Source organism: Cynoglossus semilaevis, chromosome 12, assembly GCF_000523025.1.
Source record: "Cynoglossus semilaevis isolate Cse_v1.0 chromosome 12, Cse_v1.0, whole genome shotgun sequence".
NCBI classification, from domain to species: Eukaryota; Metazoa; Chordata; class Actinopteri; order Pleuronectiformes; family Cynoglossidae; genus Cynoglossus; species Cynoglossus semilaevis.
In genome coordinates, this window is record NC_024318.1 from 10,708,796 (window position 1) to 10,726,888 (window position 18,093).

Sequence of the window (18,093 nt, forward strand, 5' to 3'; positions counted from 1 at the left end):
TAAAAACAGTAAGAGTTTAATTTAATTTATTTTAATTTAATTTAATTTATTCTTATATTTGAAGGCATCACTGTTGCAACGAATGCTTACGGTTGTTAATTTAGACCTGTAATAGAACTGTGTGCAGAGCAGTAAAGTATTTTGTTTCAGTGTATTTCCACCAACCTTTAAAAGTAGGATTTTTGCGTCAGTAGTTGTGTTTAATCTTCACCAGGTAGTTATTAGTTCATGAAAAGAAACACATTCAATTTCCTACAGACAGAAATGTCTCAAGATAAAGTTAAACTCTTCATATTTTGTCTTATTTGTTTCTTACTTGCATTTATTATGCTCACAAGCAAATGGGATGGGGAATAATTGATGACGTGTCTGACCGCGGTTATGTGCAACTGTAGTCTTGGCTGCTGGATTATCATATACGTTTGTTGTTTAACCTGCTGATGGTGTGTGTGTGTTTGTGCTGCCAAAGCTTGAAGACGTCAGGTGCGATGAAAGTTCAATGAAAAGAGTAAATTGATGTTTCTCTCAACATATACTAACACTGGAGCAGTTCTCAAAGAAATGCACATGTTCAACATTTGGCAGCACCCAGCTAAAAGGAGCAGTGATCCTCAACATTCCTCACAGAGACTGCAGTGTCGCTGTGCCGTTCTGTAGTTTTTATATGCAAAAGCTGACACCGTTAAATCCTGTGTTTGCTGGGTGACATTTTCCATCCCTCCATTATGTTATTATTATAGAAAGTGCTTTTGTAGGAACCTCTACATTTATTGGTCATCCTTTTCTCCCAGTAGGAGCCCACAGTGTGACACAATGTGTTGTCATGTGATGAGGTTTTGAAGCATTTGATTTGCACTTTTAAAGCATTTTCTAGAAATAGCATCATTTCATCAGAATGTTCGTGGTCACGCCTCCTTCATTTACCAACTGACTATTGTCATTTCTTTTCACAGTGTATTAAGATTGTATTGTACATTAAAGTATCCTATTTATTCTTTTCCGCCAAGTGTGTTACTTGAACTACAAGGTTGCATTCATTGCCAAGAGACCAGTGAGGCTGTATGACTGCACAGTGTAGAGACAGACACAGCAACACAAAACCAATGATCCTCCAGACCCCCCCTTTATTTACATGTTTAGGAAAACATTACTTTTGGTGTCTAGAAAACCTTATGCATTAAACTCTACCTACAGTCAATTAATACTAAGATTCCACTGATATAAAATCTTACTTTAAAACTTTTGCAGAAGACGTTGCAAACAACTGTGGCATGTGGAAGACATTTATTACAAATTTAATATCAAAAAGGTTTTATTTTTGTAATCACGGCTCATTTCCGTTGACACACGTGTGCTGCTCCATCCGACTCGTCCTCTGCGCCTCCAAGTCTTTGGCCCTCAGCCACATGTCTCTGGACAAAGAGGTTTGTCCCAGACTCAGAGACAACAACCTGGAAACAGAGTCGGAGTCTTAAGGATGTAGACAGTGACAAAGCCTATTGACCGTATGTTGATGTTTTGTTGCTAAAGTGAAGCTCTGCCAATTTAATTGAATGCCTGAAGATGTTTCTTTGAGATCTTTGGGAAAATTAGGGTGCTATCCTGATAATTAGAGTTAAATGTTTTAGCTTTTTAAGCAAACCGGAATCTAGACTCGGTCTTTTATTATATACAAGTTTATAAACTGCACCTCATTTTTCTCACTGTGGTTACAGGCTCTACATACATGGTGTTGTCAAAGTTGGTCTTCCCACTGTTGTCAGCATCTTATATTTGCAACACTTCTTAGTAGCAACCCTTCTCACTGAACTACTTAAAGACATGTCCGCTCACCTGGCCACAACCAGCAACCGGTGAAGGTCCTCAGCAGATATGCTCTGGGGGTCGTCCTTCCTCATGTCTACAAAGTCGTCCTCGACTGCCTGAAGACAACAGAGAAGAACAGTCACTAAACAGCCTCAGGGAACTGAACTGGAATACAAGTGAGTGGGATTAGGTTTTTACAGCAGCGGCGGCGGCAGTACATCTCACCTTTGTCAGTTCCTCAGAGATGCTGTAGTCCAGCAGCCGGGCCACGCTCAGGTAGATTCTGAGCTTGTTGAGCTGCGAAAAGGCTTGTGAATGTATGTGGATGCTGCCGAGATACTCCTCCATGTCAGAGGGAACAACTTGAGAGTGTACATGCACCTGACAATCTGACTGTGGGGACAAAAATAATACATTTTGATTCATTACAGTGAGCTTTAGACCTGAATTAAATGAGTCACCTGTATCAAAAACTCTGCACACAAATCCAGTTTATGACAGCCTGTGGGTCTGAGTAACCAGTCAATCTGTCTTAGATGTGTCATTATGTGAGCTAGACAGCATTCTGAACAGCTTGTGGACCTTACAGCTTTTCTTGAATAAATGGTAAAAGAAGACAGGGAGGACATGCAAACACTTAACAGAAAAACTAGGGATTAAACCAGTGACCTTGCTCTAAGGCACGGGCCACAACTTCACAACATTCTAGTCTTAATCAAACAAAAAGCATCAGTTCAATGACTCTCTTTTCTCCCGAGCCAACATTTGTTCCATGTTAACACAGCCATGACTTGTGATAAACCCTGGCATTGCTTAAATGTGCACTGCTGGGCTGATAGATGACCCAGGCTGAGGACTCTCCCAGGATTGCTGCTGCTGCTGCTGAGCAGCTCACAGCTGCAGCCATAGCAACCCATTAGCCCAACACACAGGAATAGCACACATCACATTCCGGGGGTCTGTTCACAACAGTGTGACACTTGGGGATGAAGGTGCCGCCAGGAGGGTTAGTGTGGCCAGCCAATGGCAGCGCAGACGACAGCGTGACGCTGGCTGGAAATGACCTCCGGTGTTTGACACGACCTGGTCTCAGGTTAGGCTGCAAGAAACCTAAACTCTTCCTGCCCCACCCTCCAGCCACACTGGAGAGCTAATGTAGTAGACTGATATGGGTGTTGTTTTTTTTTTTGGGTGTATTTTTTCATGGACACAGTAGTGGGCGGTGGTGAGTATTTGCCCTGTGGTTTTACTCCTCGTCTCTCTGTCCTCACCGGCAGCAGTGATCGGGCCTCTGACACGATGAGCACGTTAATATTGCAGGGGAATTCCATCTGGTGGTAGCTAAAGTCATAATCAACCTTCTGCCACGAGATCAGGTTCCCCAGGGCTGTGACGTTACGCACACCTACAGGACAAACAAACAGTGACACGCAGAGGCGATGTGGTTAGAGCTGCTGCATGTTTGCTGACAGGAACTGTGTTAACAGTCAAACAGCTGTTAAAACAAACACACTGTCCAGAATTATAGGCTTCCTTAATACCGTATTCTTTTACTGTTGTCATAGTAACTATGTGTTATCAACCAAGAAGTCACCTGATAACTCTGAGTGTTCAGAGAGCACAGAGTTGTAGACGTTTATATCCTGTATTATTTTAAAGGAATTTAGTATAACATTCTTATATTTGTACTTTGCAACATAAGGCTAAGTTGTGTTATAATGTGAACCAACCCGCTGTCTATCTTCAAGTAGAAAATAATCCAGTAGGTGGCAGTATTGCAACTCAAGCGCTGCAGATTGACTTTTACACCTTAGATTTAACACTTATCATAATCAGTCTTTCTAACAAGAGTTGAATAAGTTTTTCCTGTAAATTCTCCCACCTCACTTTATCTTTTTGTTTTCTTCGTGTGAAGCTGTACGTCCTTCATGCTGCAACACTGTCAATTGTCAATTGGGTCTATCCTTTTTTTTTTTTTACCAATAAATATTTTGTAATAAAAATTACAAGGTTTTGTTCTCTCAGTGTTGTTTTTTTTAGGTCAACAGGAGTCACCTGTTGTGTCCAGCTGTCCCTGCTCCAGCTTGGTTTCATCCAGGAAGAGTGAAGTGTTTTTAGCCAGCTGCAGGGCTCCACTCACTAGCCTATTGGCCACATAGTCCTTCTTAGGCACCAGCTGCATGTGGTTCATGTTCTGGAGGCTCATGCCCAGGTAGTACGACTGCAGGGGGATGAAAACACTTAACTTCAGAAAAATCACTGTGGCATTGTTGGGAAATTGACCTCAAATAAGCGTCAAAACACTCACAGAGGGAACGAGCTGCTGAATGATCTGGTACAGGCGCTCAGTGTATGAGGAGACTGTTGGACATCCACTGAGATTCAGGGTAAATTTCCCCAGGGGAAGAACATCTCTCCTAGAGTATCTGTGGAGACATTGTACACTGTAGCACTACAGTAACCCATCTACTTTGACATGACGCTACAAACCAAAGTGAGGAGAGTTGGCTTCTGACACATACACAGTAGAAATGAGGTGCAGAATGAGGTACTCAGCCGACAGGGCATCTCCCAGGAGCACGTGGGTAAAGTATGAGAGTAGCTCTGCTCTAACAGAGGCCATCTCACCCAGAGACGAGGATAAAACTGAGGGGGGGGGGGACAAAGAGTTAGAAAATGTCACATTCCAGTAACTCCAGGCAGTGTCTGAGTGCTCCGGGGAGAAAAACATTGGCTGCAATTATTCTTTTCAGTGACAGCTTTAAAAACATACAACAAAAGGCCTTGCTTTCTTTCTGTTCCCTCAAAGAGCTGCAGGGCAAAGAGATGTGACTATAACAATAACCCGACGATTTGAACACACTGTGACTGTGTAAGTCGTAGTCCTTACAGGCACTGTCGTCTGCTGAGGAGATGACGGGCAGCAGGGGGTTGTTGTGTTGCAGTGGTGCGGCATACAGCATGTGTAGACGAGGGACGAGTGAAGCCGGTGGACTGTGGACTCTCTGCTCCTCAGCCGTCTCCATGCTCTCTGTGGGGTCCAGGACACCTGACGATGCTTCTCTGTGTGGACACGGGCACAGAACATGACCATGGACTGGAAACAAGAACTGGACGGATCTACCGACCGAGCAGGTTATAGTTGCAGGCTAGTACTCTGCTGGCTGGGGTACAAGTCTTATCCATTAATGATCACATGGGCTTGTGACACGTGGGGATTGCTGGTTTGAACCCCTGTCCTGGTACGACTGGGATTTTGAGCAAGCACTGAAAACATGCTCTACAGGTACAAAAAAGTGCAGCCCAGGCAACTGGAGGACTTCACTGATGGTAGTAGATAGAGTAATTTATTACTCTATTAATTCAGTACTGAGTATAAAAAAGGAAATAAACAAAATCACAAGTCTTACTTTTCATCAGCCAGTGCACTGAGGGCTGGACTGACTGACAGGATCCCATAGACCTCCAGTGTGTCGTTCAGTTTGAAGCAGTCCCAATTTTCATATACCTGCAAACAACATTCACTTTTATCGTCGTCCCCACACTGTGTAGCTCTGACAGTGTTGTCATCGTCTTAGAAATCAGTAAATTAAGGTTTGATTTTAAGGGAAACATTTAAGCACACACCTATAAATGATGAAAATGAACACACACACACCTTAACTAAGCAGGAAGGACCTTTCTCTCCAGGTAGCGGAAAGTTGAGGTTGATGTGAGAGGATGACACTGTAGAACCAGATGGAGCTTCAGTTTCTAGACGTTTGGAGTCATTATTGCCCAGATGTTCTGAAGGACTTTGTGGACCTGCTGACAAAACAAAGATCCAGTTAGGACCTTGGCGTTTCCTTAGACAACGACTTACACAGGGAGCCTGCCACAAAACTCTCTGACCACAACAACAGTTGATATCACATCTCTTCATCTAGCTTATAAACTCTATTGGTCTGTTGCATTAATTAATTAATTGTGACACACAGAAACAGTCCAACATGGTGGTGTTTTTTTCTGGTTACAAATATGCTCTAAGAAATACAATAAAAAGCACAAGAATTTGTCTACAACCAGACACAAAACTAAACGTTGGTTTCGTGATTTGAAGAGAGAGAGGAGAAGTTATGTTTTCTCACAACTGACTGGACATTTAACGGAACTAAAAAATAAAAGATATATATATATTGATGTGTTTTCTCACATCACTCACTGCAATGTCCCACGTACCACTTTGGGGTTCTCTCTGTTTTTGTGGTTGTGCGTCCATGTCGTCCATCTCCTCGTCCTCTTCGTAGCTTCGTTTCTGTCTGCTCGGCACGTACGAGGTGGAAGGAATCACTCTGGCCTGACTGGAGGCAGCAAAGCTGTGTGAAAGAGTTAAGGAAAACAAATAGGGAGAGCAAAAACACTAACCACATGAAGCCAATCACTCAGAGCACATATCACATAACATCACTGGCACCATGAATTATAAGGATATGTCTTTCACCCAGGAGTTTTCTCCAGGGATTGGCACACAGTAGAAGGTCTGCCTCTCTGCAGTCACAGTGTTTGTGGAACTAAAATCCACCTGAAAGAGTTGCAAGTGTTAGTGTAACGTATGTTGACATTTTTATGGACGCTTTCTGTAGTGTACATACCCCACATTCAGTCACATCTTTGTACTTTCCACAACGCAGCGTCTGAGACAGAAGAATGAAGAGATGTCAAAATAACAGCATATTATTAAATATACACAAATTAAAAAATACTCATAAATACTCCTAAATACTTTAGCCTTTGTTGACGAATCAACTGTCTCGTAAACTCCCATGTAGAACTCCGGATCAAACATGTCTTGGATTAAACAGCGGAACTTGACCAGACTGTTGGGTTTCAGGTAGTGCAGAGGAACGTCATTCAGAGAAGGAACCTGCGACAGAACAAACTGCCTGTGAGAGAGTGTGGTTCAAGATTCTTTATTGTCATTGAGCAGGTAGCTGATCAAATAAATTATTAGGAATTGGTGTAAAAAAAGAAGTAAATATATGTGTGTGTATATCTCTCTCTGGTGCATTACCCAAGTGTGAGCGTCCTTCTCTTTCAGACGCTCTTTGAAGAACTCAACTGCTTTGGCCTCCCATCCAGAGTTTGGACTATTCTGAGAAGCAGCTGAAACAACAAAAAATAATCTGGTCTTGCACAACATCTATTACATGAAACCAAAAGTACATTGGAGATCTGCGTATAGACAAATGGAAAGGTAAAGATGCAGGAATGGATGAAGCAAATGGAGTGAAAGAAAAAAAAATTCAAATATTTTGCATCAGCAAACAAGAAATGGAATATTTATTGTCAGTGTATGGACTCATGAACAGAAAACTGGAGGCACTGGAGATAGAACTGGCAGGCACAAGGAGGAGGATGAGGAGACCCCAGGGATGATTTATGTTGTAGTAACTAAAAGCATCACATTGTCCATAGTAGGTGTCTCATAGTGGGGCTGATAAAAATGTAAATAAAGTAAATGTTATAACTTAAGGTCTACTTTGTTTGGTCAAAGTAGGCACACCTCATAACAGTTTGTTCAAGCTTACTTTCTACAGTGACAACAATCAGGTATAAAATCCGTTTGTGTAACAAAACAAAGGAAGGTAAATAACACTACATGAAGGGAAATGTAGACTTTAACCTTTTTTTCTGGCCCGTAAGTAATTTTCCGTTGTCAGTTAGTAGCTTTGATAGTATTTCTTTATCTTTGATATATTTAGCGTTTTAGTGCTCTGTACAACACGTGTAGATTAAACTGGAGTCGAGAACTTTTTAACGGCTCCCTGAACGCATCTTCATGATCACCATGGATGAGGTTCGCACACAAATGCCACCCTAAACTGCACAAACCCGCTATTATGTTGCAACGACGTGTCTGACAAGTAGCATTTGAGCATCATTATCTGTCTAGACCTATTGTATCTTCTGCATTTTACTTTTAGTGCGGCAGTTAGCATGTTAGCAAATCTCTTCACGCGTCGGCGTCTCGCTGTCACTGAGCGAAGTTCCGGTGTCTCTTACCAAACATATCCTCGATAACAACCAACGGGCTGTCAATCCAGTCGTGTGTGGAAGGCATCGTAAACCAACAATTCCTTGATGAATAAAGTAACAAATGTATAAAACAGTACAGTATACAAAACTCCCCTGTTTGTTGACTTTCTTTCTGCACACGTACAGGACTAGGGCTGCAGAAGTGAGGGCGGGAAACTTGCGTCACTACTTCATGAGTGGAGTTGGTTTGTTTTACTCACAGAAACCGACCGGAAGACGGAGTTACGATAGCTCGTTTTATAAATGTAAATTGAAAGTAAAAACAATTGGCTTTTTTGTGGTTTGACTCCCCCATTTTGATAATCAAGAAGAAAGTAAACAGGTTTCCTTATTGTGTAATGCTATAGGACCAACATGGCACACTTTTCAAAACAAAATGCAACAAACTAATCTTAATTTCTGACCAATGGACTTTGACTACATATTTGCATATTTACAAGAAATGCTTTTTTAACAACGTTTTGAACACGCTATCTTCACAACAAACCTAACAATATTTTACATAACACACACAAACATATTTATTTATCAATGTGTTCTCCAAGAACACATACTTCTTTTCCTTTCGGCGTTGTCCCTTTTTCAGGTGTTGTCGCAGCGAATCATCAATTTACTGGTGTAGATATTTTTTTTCAATTACGGACTAATGTGCCTTATGCTGCACTCAATAAAAATAAGTAAATTGTTTCATTTACTGACAGTAGAGGGCACCAGTTCGACCATAAGCAAACAACTTTACCGGAAACACGTTGAGGAGGAAGTTGAATTGCAGTAGTTGACGGCCTGACTTTAGTAGATCTATAAACTATATGCCGCGCTACTTTGTTATTGTGATCGGTACTCAGTCACCGCTGTTTGTCATTTAGGGATCAGTGGGACCCGTATGTTTGCTGTTGGTGGAGAGCTGCCCGTCCACTGCCTGTTTTCTCCGGTAGTGGCTACGTGTAATTTTAGTGGAAGATGGCAGATAGAAAAAACAATAACGTTCCCACCACCGGGGCTAATCTACTGTTCAGCGCCGCTCCGGAATTTAACTTTAATCTGCCTTTCATGCCAGTGAGCCAGGCTTCCGGTCCTGCGGTGTTGTCAGGAGGTAGGCTGAAAAAAGAAACTATGGCAAAAATGTGCAAACATTGAGCTATGTCAGCAGGCTAGGCTAACCAGTCAACAGACTTTCTACGCTGTCGCTGAAATAGGACAAGAGAGAAACAATGAGTTTTTGAGCTGACAGTAGTTTGACAGACTGGTTAGGTGCAGCAACTGCTTGTTAGGTTCAGTGCTCGACATGGCAGACTGTCAGTCTTGATTGCACAGCTGCATGGAAGTAAACTCTTCAAAACATTTGTATTTCATCAACTTCTATGTCCTCCTTTCAGTCTGTCACTGTCATGTCTGTAAAGTTTTGGTTTTATAATCTCAATGTACAATGAAAATGAAGATCGGTTTAATTGTTCACATCAACTTAAACTCATAGATAAACATTTTTACTTTTTTTTTAGAAGATTCTACTGATGTAGGAGAAGAAGACAGCTTCCTTGGCCAGACCTCTGGAAATGGACCTGCAACTTCGACCTTTAACTATTTCTCCAGTCCTGTAGCCACCAGTGATCCATTTGCATCCATCGGTCAGTCGTCATTCCCTCCACCGTCCCTGTCAACAGGACCGCCAACGACATCAGGCCCAGTTTCTGTTCCCAGTAGTGTGCCGATTGGTCCACCACCACCTCCAGGTCCCCAGATTAACCCCACCGCTCCTGTGTTTGGCAATGCTGTTTACCAGAGCCCTATGGGACGCCACACTCCCCCTCCTCCCTTTGCTCCCCCTACCTCCTTAATGACACCACCACCTCCTCAGATGAGCACACACAGCCATAACCCGTACCGACACACCCCAGCCAGCAGTAGAGTCAATCCTTATATTCCAGCTCCAGAGATCCTGCCACCAACACACACACCTCAGCAGAATCCCTACTCATTCAGTTCTCCGCCGTCGACTTTCCCGTCTCCAGGATCTACATTTACGAAGGTACCAAATTTAATCAAGAGCTGCTCTGGACGCTCTTATTGATGTATGTGATAAATGTCTTAAACATAGACCTTTTTTTCTTTTTAGCCTCCTCCCACACAGTTCGCAACACCTCCACCTCAAGCTAACCCTGGAGTGATTGTGCCAACAGGACCCATGATGTCATACAATTATAATGTATATGAAGCAGTCCAGCCTCACTGGTTCTTCTGTAAGCAAGTGGAGTCAAAGAGTGTCTGGCTTCCTTTTAGCATAATCGACTCCCTCCAGTTGGAGGAGACATTTAACTCAGGTATGATCGTATTCTGAAGCAGAGCTCATAATTTCTTTGAGGGTTAGACCCAATGAATAAATCACATTATTATTTTTTAAACCATCCTATGTTTCTACTGCTCTTGTCAGTTTTTATATTGACCCTTCTCTCTTACAGTTCAACCAGATCCAGAGAATGTGATTGTGCGAACAGATGGAGGACGCTATGATGTGCAGCTCTATGACCGCATGAGGACTGCAGTGTACTGGGAAGAAGAGGCCACGGAGGTCCGACGTTGCTCCTGGTTCTACAAAGGGGACTCAGACAGTCGCTTTATTCCTTATTCAGAAGAGTTCAGTGACAAGCTTGAGGTTTGTGTCACTAATAACAATGATAGCCACTTACATAGATCTAACACAAGGCTTTATAATGTAAATCATTGTTACTGTGTTAATGTCTCCAAACAGGCAGAATATAAGAAAGCTGTGTCTACCAACCAGTGGCACCGTAGACTGGAGTTTCCATCAGGAGAAACCATCGTTATGCATAATCCAAAGGTCATCCCTTTTCTGTTAATTGCTCAATACTTTTTTTTCTTTTAATGGATTACCTTTAAGATGTATTACATCATCGCTGAAGTATTCCATGGCCTCTGTAGGTGATTGTGCAGTTCCAGCCCTCCTCCATACCTGATGAATGGGGCACAACTCAGGATGGGCAGACCAGGCCCAGGGTAGTGAAGAGAGGCATAGACGATGAGCACGACGATGTCCCTGATGGTAGAAAAACATCTTGTTTCTTTAACCTCTGTGTCTTTTTATGGCGTCATTAAATGAAATTAAACTTTAACCAACCAATTGTGCATCTGTTCAAGGTGAACTTGCAACAGTGGATCATCTTGTGTTCATGGTCCATGGAATTGGTCCCGTGTGTGACCTTAGGTTTCGGAGCATGGTGGAGTGCGGTGAGTCCAACTGGAGAAACTCCTCTGCCAGTACTTGTGTACACCTTTATGGTGATGTCATATCAGAAACGAGCTACTTACATCCCGGTGTTTTTCAGTGGACGACTTCCGGAATGTGTCACTGAAGCTGCTGCACAGTCACTTTAAGAATTCACTGGATGAACATGCCATCAGCAGGGTGGAATTTCTTCCTGTGCAGTGGTACAAGTCTCTACACGGAGATGCCACTGGAGTTGACAGGTGAGGACACAGGGTTTACAAGAGTCAACGTCTATGTTTTTGAATACAAGATCTCACAGACTACAGGGACTGTAAAATGTACACATAATTCCAGGAAGCAGTTGACCACTAGGTGGCCAACTGCAGGTCAAGCTCTGACTTGACCTGCTTTTGTCACATTGTTTTATGTTACTGGTTTTTTAATCCAGTCTTTTTTCTTTTTTGCAGGAGGATAAAGAAAATCACTCTGCCCAGCACTGGCCGTTTACGTCACTTTACCAATGAGACGTTGTTAGATGTCCTTTTTTACAACAGTCCCACCTACTGTCAGACCATCATGGACACAGTTGCCCAGGAGATTAACAGACTTTACGCCCTCTTCATGATGAGGAACCCCGATTACAAAGGAAAAATATCTGTGGCTGGACACAGTTTAGGTACAGAATCACTTCAGTAGCTTTGTCACTTTGTTTTCCTCTGTTTGATGTTCTAACATATGTTGAATGCTTCATTACCTTAAACAGGTTCCCTGATTCTCTTTGACCTGCTTTCAAATCAGAAGGATGGCTCTCTTCTGCCTGCTGCTCAGATGTCTAATGGAGAGACCAGTCAGGTTAGTTCATGGAATTCATCAGATAAGAACAATGTTATGCAGACAGTGTGTGCCTAATATATGATGTAATATTTTTAGGTGTCAGCTCCTGTAACACAGGACAGTAATGTAGCTGCTCCTGCAGCTGTAGAAGAGGAAAACAAAGAAGATGAAGAGGAACTTGAAGATCTTTCTACCATGCTGGAGAACCTGGGCCTGTCTGACTACAAGAGTATATTTGATGAGGAGAAGATCGACAATGAGTCTTTTGTAAGAATGAAAACCAGCTTTTCTTGTGATTAAAAACAAACAAACAAACAACAACTCTGAATCGATGTGTTTTTGTTTGTTGTGTAATAATATTCTTCCTATTCTAATTTTAGCTCATGTGCACAATGGAAGATTTGAAGGAGATGGGAATCCCACTCGGTCCCAGAAAAAAGATCGTCAAATTTGTCAAGGAGAAATTGAATAAGCAGGTAAGTTGTTGCTCAGACTTGTTACTTCAACATCCTTCCCAAAAATGGACATCTCCAAAATGCTGATATAACAGTCTGGTTGAGATCCTACCACCAATGTTGGGCTGGGACACCTGTAGTAAGAAAGTGGTACCAACTAACACTCCTTTGTCTTGCTCTTAATTTCTGCAGGCAGCACGTCAGGCAGCTCAGGAGAAGAAGGCAGAGGTCAAAGAGGTCAGCCAGGCTGCTGCACCAGCACCAGCTGCTGAAGCTCTTCCTGATCACACTGTACAGAAGCGTCCTGTGGGTCGCACCATGTCCTCCATCCACGTGGACTACAACTACTTTGAAGTTGGCACCGGGCAGGTGACAATGATTTGACATGTTCAGTGACCATTTTGAAATAGTTGTAGTTTTTCTGATTTACATCCAAACATATACGTGTATATATGTTTTGTTCTCCAGGTGTCAGTGGTTTACCACGCTCTAGACTTTGATCTTGAGAATTTCTTTGCTCTGGGTTCTCCCATCGGGATGTTCCTGACAGTCCGAGGATTGGAGAAGATTGAGGAAACGTACCACCTGCCCACGTGCAAGGGATTCTTCAATATTTACCATCCAGTAAGAAGGACTACTGAAAAATTAACTAAAACTGTTAAATATTACTGTCTAATGAGAGGTCGTTAGCTCTGACAGGTTTGTGTCGAGCACAAAATACCTCCACAAAACCAGACATACCAACTTCAAGCTGACTTTTGTCGAACATAATTGTTCACTGACACACAGTGTCAGTACATATACACGCCATATTTTGTATGACCACAAGAGGGCACTGTCTACACTCGTGACAACTGAACGTCGCTGCTGCGCCACTGAAATGATTTAATAAGACAAAAAGACACAATTTAAAAAACGACCCAAAACTAAAAAGCCCAACTGTAGAAGTTAAACATTAGATTTGAAAATGTACACAGCCAAGGGAGTGGCAGAAAATAAACTAATGGTGAGTCTGACGTCAGCCAAGCAGAAGAATCTTCCTCTGGAGATGGATTGATTGTTTAGAAACCACATCTAGGATGAGGAATTCAAAAAGGAATTCAGTATTATAATTAGCATATGTTCTTAAGTCTGCTGTGTAAATGAATACTCTTGTGAAACCATTTTTGAAAGATGTAACTAATATTGTGGTCAGATGAAGCGTGTAGTTGAGTCACTCTATGCTACATTCTCATATAATTAACTTTTCTAACGTTTCTTCTAGTTGGACCCAGTAGCGTACAGGATTGAACCCATGATTTATCCAGACTTGGACTTGAAGCCTGTGCTGGTCCCTCATCACAAAGGAAGGAAGAGGCTACACCTTGGTTAGTATTTCTCCCTAATGATCATCTTCACAAGCTGCACAGGAGTTAAAGTCAGACATAAAAGGTAGTTCAGCCTGTTTGAAGTTTGGTTGTGTCCTGTCAGTTTTCAGGGAAGCACCTTCATTCACATAGTGTCAAAACACAAGTCCATTTCTTCCTTACACACTAGATTAAGTCATTTATGTTTGTCTTTGCAAATGTCCATAAGACAAAGGATTAACAAGGAGTTTTTTCTACACAGATGTGTGAAGTGTTAAATCTGTGTTTCAGAACTGAAGGAGAGTCTCTCTAAGATGGGCTCAGACCTGAAGCAAGGTTTCATCAGCTCCCTTAGGAGTGCCTGGCAGACGCTCAACGACTTTGCCCGCGCTCACACCTCGTCTGCCCAACTCCAGGCCGAGCTGGCCATCGTGGCCAATCAGATCGAAGAGCAGGAGAAGCAAGTTGAAGAGGGTGAGTTTCTCCATCTGTTCGACTCCAACATATAAATTATTCCAACAGTGCAGGAAATTAATAACCCCACTCGATCTGGAGCAGACCATAGGATCCCAGAGAGCCCAGAGCCACAGAGAGAGGAGGAGCCCGAGGTGAAGATGGGGTTGTTGAACGGAGGGAATCGCATCGACTACGTTCTGCAGGAGAAGCCTATTGAGAGTTTCAACGAGTATCTGTTCGCCCTCCAGAGTCATCTCTGCTACTGGTACGAAATGTTTTCTGTTTACAGTGTAAATGACACAAGGTTTTTGAATTCAGTATTACACTTACTGTCAGCACATATGGTTTCCACATCACAAATGGTGTCACGCTGTCGCCCACGCCTACGTGGCTGCAGGTCTAATTACTAACTACTGACATAATCATCTAAATTGTCTATTTTTTAACAGCTATTTCTCTAGAATCTACTCACATCCGTGCAGATTCTAAATGAGCACATCTTATTTTCCAGGCAATCTGAAGACACGGCTCTGCTCATTCTGAAGGAGATCTACAAAAACATGGGCGTCCACCCCGAACACTTAGTACATTAATCATCCAGAGTATTCCACAGATGAGAAGTATTTCCTTTAAGTTTATATCATGTTAGCTTTCTATTTTTTTTCTTTTTTCTATTTCCCTTTTATTTACCCTTGTTGTAGTTTATTGTATACAGATGAATAATACAGTGGTATTATGCCATTTGTCTTAAATTAAGAAACATACAAATATGGTAGTTGGTTGAAAGACACTCGACCAGTTTGATAACACATTTTATAGTATAAATTATAGACCGTGTCAAGTTTACTGAACATATGAATCAATGCCAACAGCAAAAATGACAAGCAGCACATGATGCAGCTTTCTGTGTGTTTTATTTTATGGACAGAATGTTAAAATAAATCATTTCCCAGCAAACATCTGTTCTGTTTGAAATGTTTTCTACAGCTGAGAGGAAGACGTGTAACATTTCTCCTGCACTAAACTCAAATTCTAGCAACTAAAACTGATAAAACACAACAGGATGGAATGTGAGAAACACCTGCCTTCCAACTGAAAATAATGAAGCACCTCTGACGTCTTGATAGATGTACCTCAACATGTTAGTCAACATCCCCACAGTGACATGGAATGAAATGAGAATTTTAGTTTTTTTTCTCAACTTTTTTCAAGGTCTTGGAATGCTTTCATTAGGGAGACAAGAATATTCTGTCTAACACAGAACAACCTGTCATACTTGTTCTAGTTTGCAAACACAAAGTTGTCCAATCCCTAGCTGGACTACTGCCATGGTGACCACTGATAAAGGGTCAAAAGTTAGACCCGTTTATAAGACAGTTTCCCTTTGGTAAAGTCCATACGATCTACAGCTCAAAGAACACACACCTAACATCCAGATGATTCTTTACTGTTGTTCAACAAAACTAAATGATTAAAAATGACTAAATTTCCCTGTTAGCGAGCCCACAGCAGTCAACATGGCTTCATAGCACGCATCACAGGAAATATGTAGGCACATATGACTCTTCAAGTCATGGAACTGAAGGAATACTGCAGTAAAAACGAGTTACAAGGATGGCTGTAACATTCAATCTCAGTCCAGTATTTGAAACACAGGACAGAAACTGAGTCCTGAAATTTGAGCACTGCATGCTCACAGCGGATCTCTGTTTGTGGCTGCTCAACAACATGCATATTTGATCAACTGATGACGTGTTTTCAACCGGAAAAAAAAAGATGTGGGCTGTGAAGTTGTCTTTTTTTTCTGCCGTCTAATCTGAAAACCCTCTGTACACGCTGTTTATTTACAGTTTATTAAACACAAACTGAGCGATGAGGCTCTGAAGAAAAAACTGCCCGTATTTAAATGAATCTGCCTAACGCTCTGACTGCTGGGAAAAAAAGTTTTCCATCAAGAACCAACCTGCAGTTTAGAACTGGACAACATTGATGATAATTCACAGACTGACTACTTCAGTTCACTAGTTGACATTTTCAGAATGTTTCAATAAATAAAACTTGTTTTATAAGTAAAAAGGAGGTTAAGTCAGAAAATTCTAGGAAAGATGTTATAGTTCTTTTTAAAGGTTTGAGTTTGAGACCACACCCGTCTCGACTCTAACAGCTCTGACACATTAAATTATTATCTTTATCAATGTGTAATGTTTTACTCATTGAAAACTCAAAAACTGAACAGTTTTTAAATCAGAGCAAACATCATACTTCCAGTATCCAACCATCAATTCCTTCTTATTCCCAAACTTAAAGAACATTAAAAAAAAGGACTTGATTTGAGTCACTATGACTGGAATTCTGAGGAATTGGTTAGACTTAACCAGAGGAAATGTTATTTTTATGAATACCTTGTATTTTCGGGGTGTTGGTTACTACTACTCTACAATAGAAAACTGAATGTCTATGACATGATAAATGACAAAATAAAAAAAAAACCAACTAAATAGAAGAAAATTCTCAGATAAAATCTAAAAAAAAAATTAAATGCAACTCTAAGCAACATCATACTCTTCCTTCTGTCAGATATGTTCTTACATTCAAATGTTAACATTGTGAAATACTGCTTTGTCTCACTGACAACATTTGACGTCTTTTAAAAACAGACTTTTTACCTGAAGGAGACCTGAAGGACCTGGAGGCTGATGTCACACACCAATCAGCAGCAGAGATGATGTTTAAGCAGAGGACACGACCACAGGTCAGCTGTGTTTTCAGCAGGTGGACGGTTTGATTAAAAAAAAAATTAAAAAAAAAGCACAGACCTCAGTTTGTGTTACATACCGTAATGTAAGAGTTTCCTGCAGCAGGTCAAAACCTCATCATGTCTGATGTGACCATGGAACTGCTGAGAGCGGTACCGTTTGTTTAAAGCTGAAGTTTGACGCTGATCGCTCGACGCTCCTCTACATTCTTCTGCCAGTGTGCGGTGAAATGCTGAAGGATCCTTGTAAACACTTCTTGGCTGGAAATACGTTCACATTGTCAGATACATGAGGCTGGACCTGAACCAGAGGTTCTGCTCAGTCTTCTGTTTTGCTCTGAGTCTTGAAGGCCTGTTTCCGTAGATGAGCCTCGATCTCCTCGCGGAAAACCAGCATACCCAGGTGAGAGTGCGAGGCCTCGTTCATGGCTTTGGACTGAATGCACATGCGGTACTGCTCCGGCGTCAGCTCGTCTGCGCACTGTTTCTCATGCCACATATGGAAGAGGTCCGACACTGGCGTCCGGATCACAATCAGTTCGCTCCGGAGGTACTTCCTGTACAGGTGGACATCTTCTACACCCCAGCCTTTCACGTCCAAATCAAACCCTCCTGTGTGATTAGGACACGCAGGGTTTTTCAGACCATAGAAGCATTTTTTTAATAATATGGTTTTAATTTTGTTCAAACTTTAAACCAGCTCTTACCGATGTTGAGAAAGTCTGAGCGATACTGACACGTCATCCCAAATCCAAAGTCCCTCCAGAATCCAGCGTCTTTTTTGTGAATCTATTTCACAACAAATGAATTATTTACCATCATAATACTCAAGTCAGCACCTAAAACATCTGCTGATATTAAAGTCAATGTGGAAGTAAAAAATAAAATATAAAGTGTGTTACCAGTTGGAGTTCAATAGGTGGAGCCAGCTCCATATTTCCATAGACTATAGCAGGATTATACAGACTGAACACCACAGGGTAAAAGACTTTCTTGTCTGCAACAAAACAGGAATGATAACAGAGGAAAAGCCTTTAGTCTTACAAATTCAAATTCAAAACAGTCATGAGACGACCGCTGCCTCTGTGATCAGTGGAACGTTCTAATTAAAAATGAAAAAGGATCCAGAGGTTTCCCTTCTCT

At 41.7% G+C, this 18,093-nt stretch overlaps 3 protein-coding genes across 11 annotated transcripts in view; 1 reads left to right on the forward strand and 2 right to left on the reverse strand.

Annotated features, from left to right (window-relative positions):
* Positions 1–8,450, reverse strand: part of mcmbp (minichromosome maintenance complex binding protein) — an 18,219-nt gene extending 9,769 nt beyond the window's left edge. For 5 of the 8 annotated variants that reach the window (XR_003051395.1, XR_003051394.1, XR_003051396.1 and 2 more), the window contains exons 1-15: positions 7,849–8,067; positions 6,857–6,948; positions 6,569–6,709; positions 6,438–6,479; positions 6,278–6,367; positions 6,025–6,163; positions 5,465–5,613; positions 5,217–5,314; positions 4,697–4,869; positions 4,329–4,452; positions 4,115–4,232; positions 3,862–4,027; positions 3,078–3,211; positions 2,032–2,199; positions 1,834–1,922 (exon numbers count right to left, since the gene is read on the reverse strand). Coding sequence is in view for 4 of the 8 variants with exons in the window: in XM_025061197.1 (XP_024916965.1) it covers positions 1,834–1,922; positions 2,032–2,199; positions 3,078–3,211; positions 3,862–4,027; positions 4,115–4,232; positions 4,329–4,452; positions 4,697–4,869; positions 5,217–5,314; positions 5,465–5,613; positions 6,025–6,163; positions 6,278–6,367; positions 6,438–6,479; positions 6,569–6,709; positions 6,857–6,948; positions 7,849–7,906 (1,781 nt within the window). In the remaining 4 variants the exon portion in view is untranslated. Of the gene's footprint in view, positions 1–1,104; positions 1,452–1,833; positions 1,923–2,031; positions 2,200–3,077; positions 3,212–3,861; positions 4,028–4,114; positions 4,233–4,328; positions 4,453–4,696; positions 4,870–5,216; positions 5,315–5,464; positions 5,614–6,024; positions 6,164–6,277; positions 6,368–6,437; positions 6,480–6,568; positions 6,710–6,856; positions 6,949–7,848; positions 8,068–8,435 lie in introns of those variants that run through there. The other 3 variants (XM_017037412.2, XM_008322112.3, XM_008322111.3) reach the window with 3 other exon arrangements.
* A 221-nt stretch (positions 8,451–8,671) lies between these two features.
* Positions 8,672–15,152, forward strand: sec23ip (SEC23 interacting protein). Of its 2 annotated transcripts, none has more exons than XM_017037411.2 (18): positions 8,672–8,974; positions 9,384–9,907; positions 9,995–10,199; positions 10,338–10,531; positions 10,628–10,717; positions 10,819–10,939; positions 11,035–11,124; positions 11,223–11,364; positions 11,572–11,780; positions 11,868–11,956; positions 12,035–12,205; positions 12,319–12,414; positions 12,586–12,762; positions 12,862–13,017; positions 13,658–13,760; positions 14,031–14,213; positions 14,298–14,460; positions 14,707–15,152. In XM_017037411.2, exons 1-18 carry the CDS (start codon positions 8,842–8,844, stop codon positions 14,786–14,788), a joined length of 2,928 nt encoding a protein of 975 aa, XP_016892900.1. In that variant the 5' UTR covers positions 8,672–8,841; the 3' UTR covers positions 14,789–15,152. The 2 variants fall into 2 exon arrangements, with proteins under 2 accessions (XP_016892900.1, XP_008320332.1); XM_008322110.3 differs by having other exon boundaries at positions 8,674–8,974; positions 9,381–9,907.
* Positions 15,091–18,093, reverse strand: part of csgalnact2 (chondroitin sulfate N-acetylgalactosaminyltransferase 2) — a 7,183-nt gene continuing 4,180 nt past the window's right edge. Inside the window, 3 exon segments of the mRNA XM_025061200.1 lie at positions 15,091–17,562; positions 17,658–17,739; positions 17,853–17,947. Coding sequence (XP_024916968.1) covers positions 17,270–17,562; positions 17,658–17,739; positions 17,853–17,947 — 470 coding nt within the window. The 3' untranslated portion in view covers positions 15,091–17,269.

Coding starts and splice junctions, on each gene's coding strand:
- sec23ip (XM_008322110.3), top strand. CDS start 8,842: ATGGCAGATAGAAAAAACAATAACGTTCCCACCACCGGGGCTAATCTA. Junction 9,908..9,994: donor CAGGATCTACATTTACGAAG/GTACCAAATTTA, acceptor TTTTCTTTTTAG/CCTCCTCCCACACAGTTCGC. Junction 14,461..14,706: donor CAGAGTCATCTCTGCTACTG/GTACGAAATGTT, acceptor CTTATTTTCCAG/GCAATCTGAAGACACGGCTC.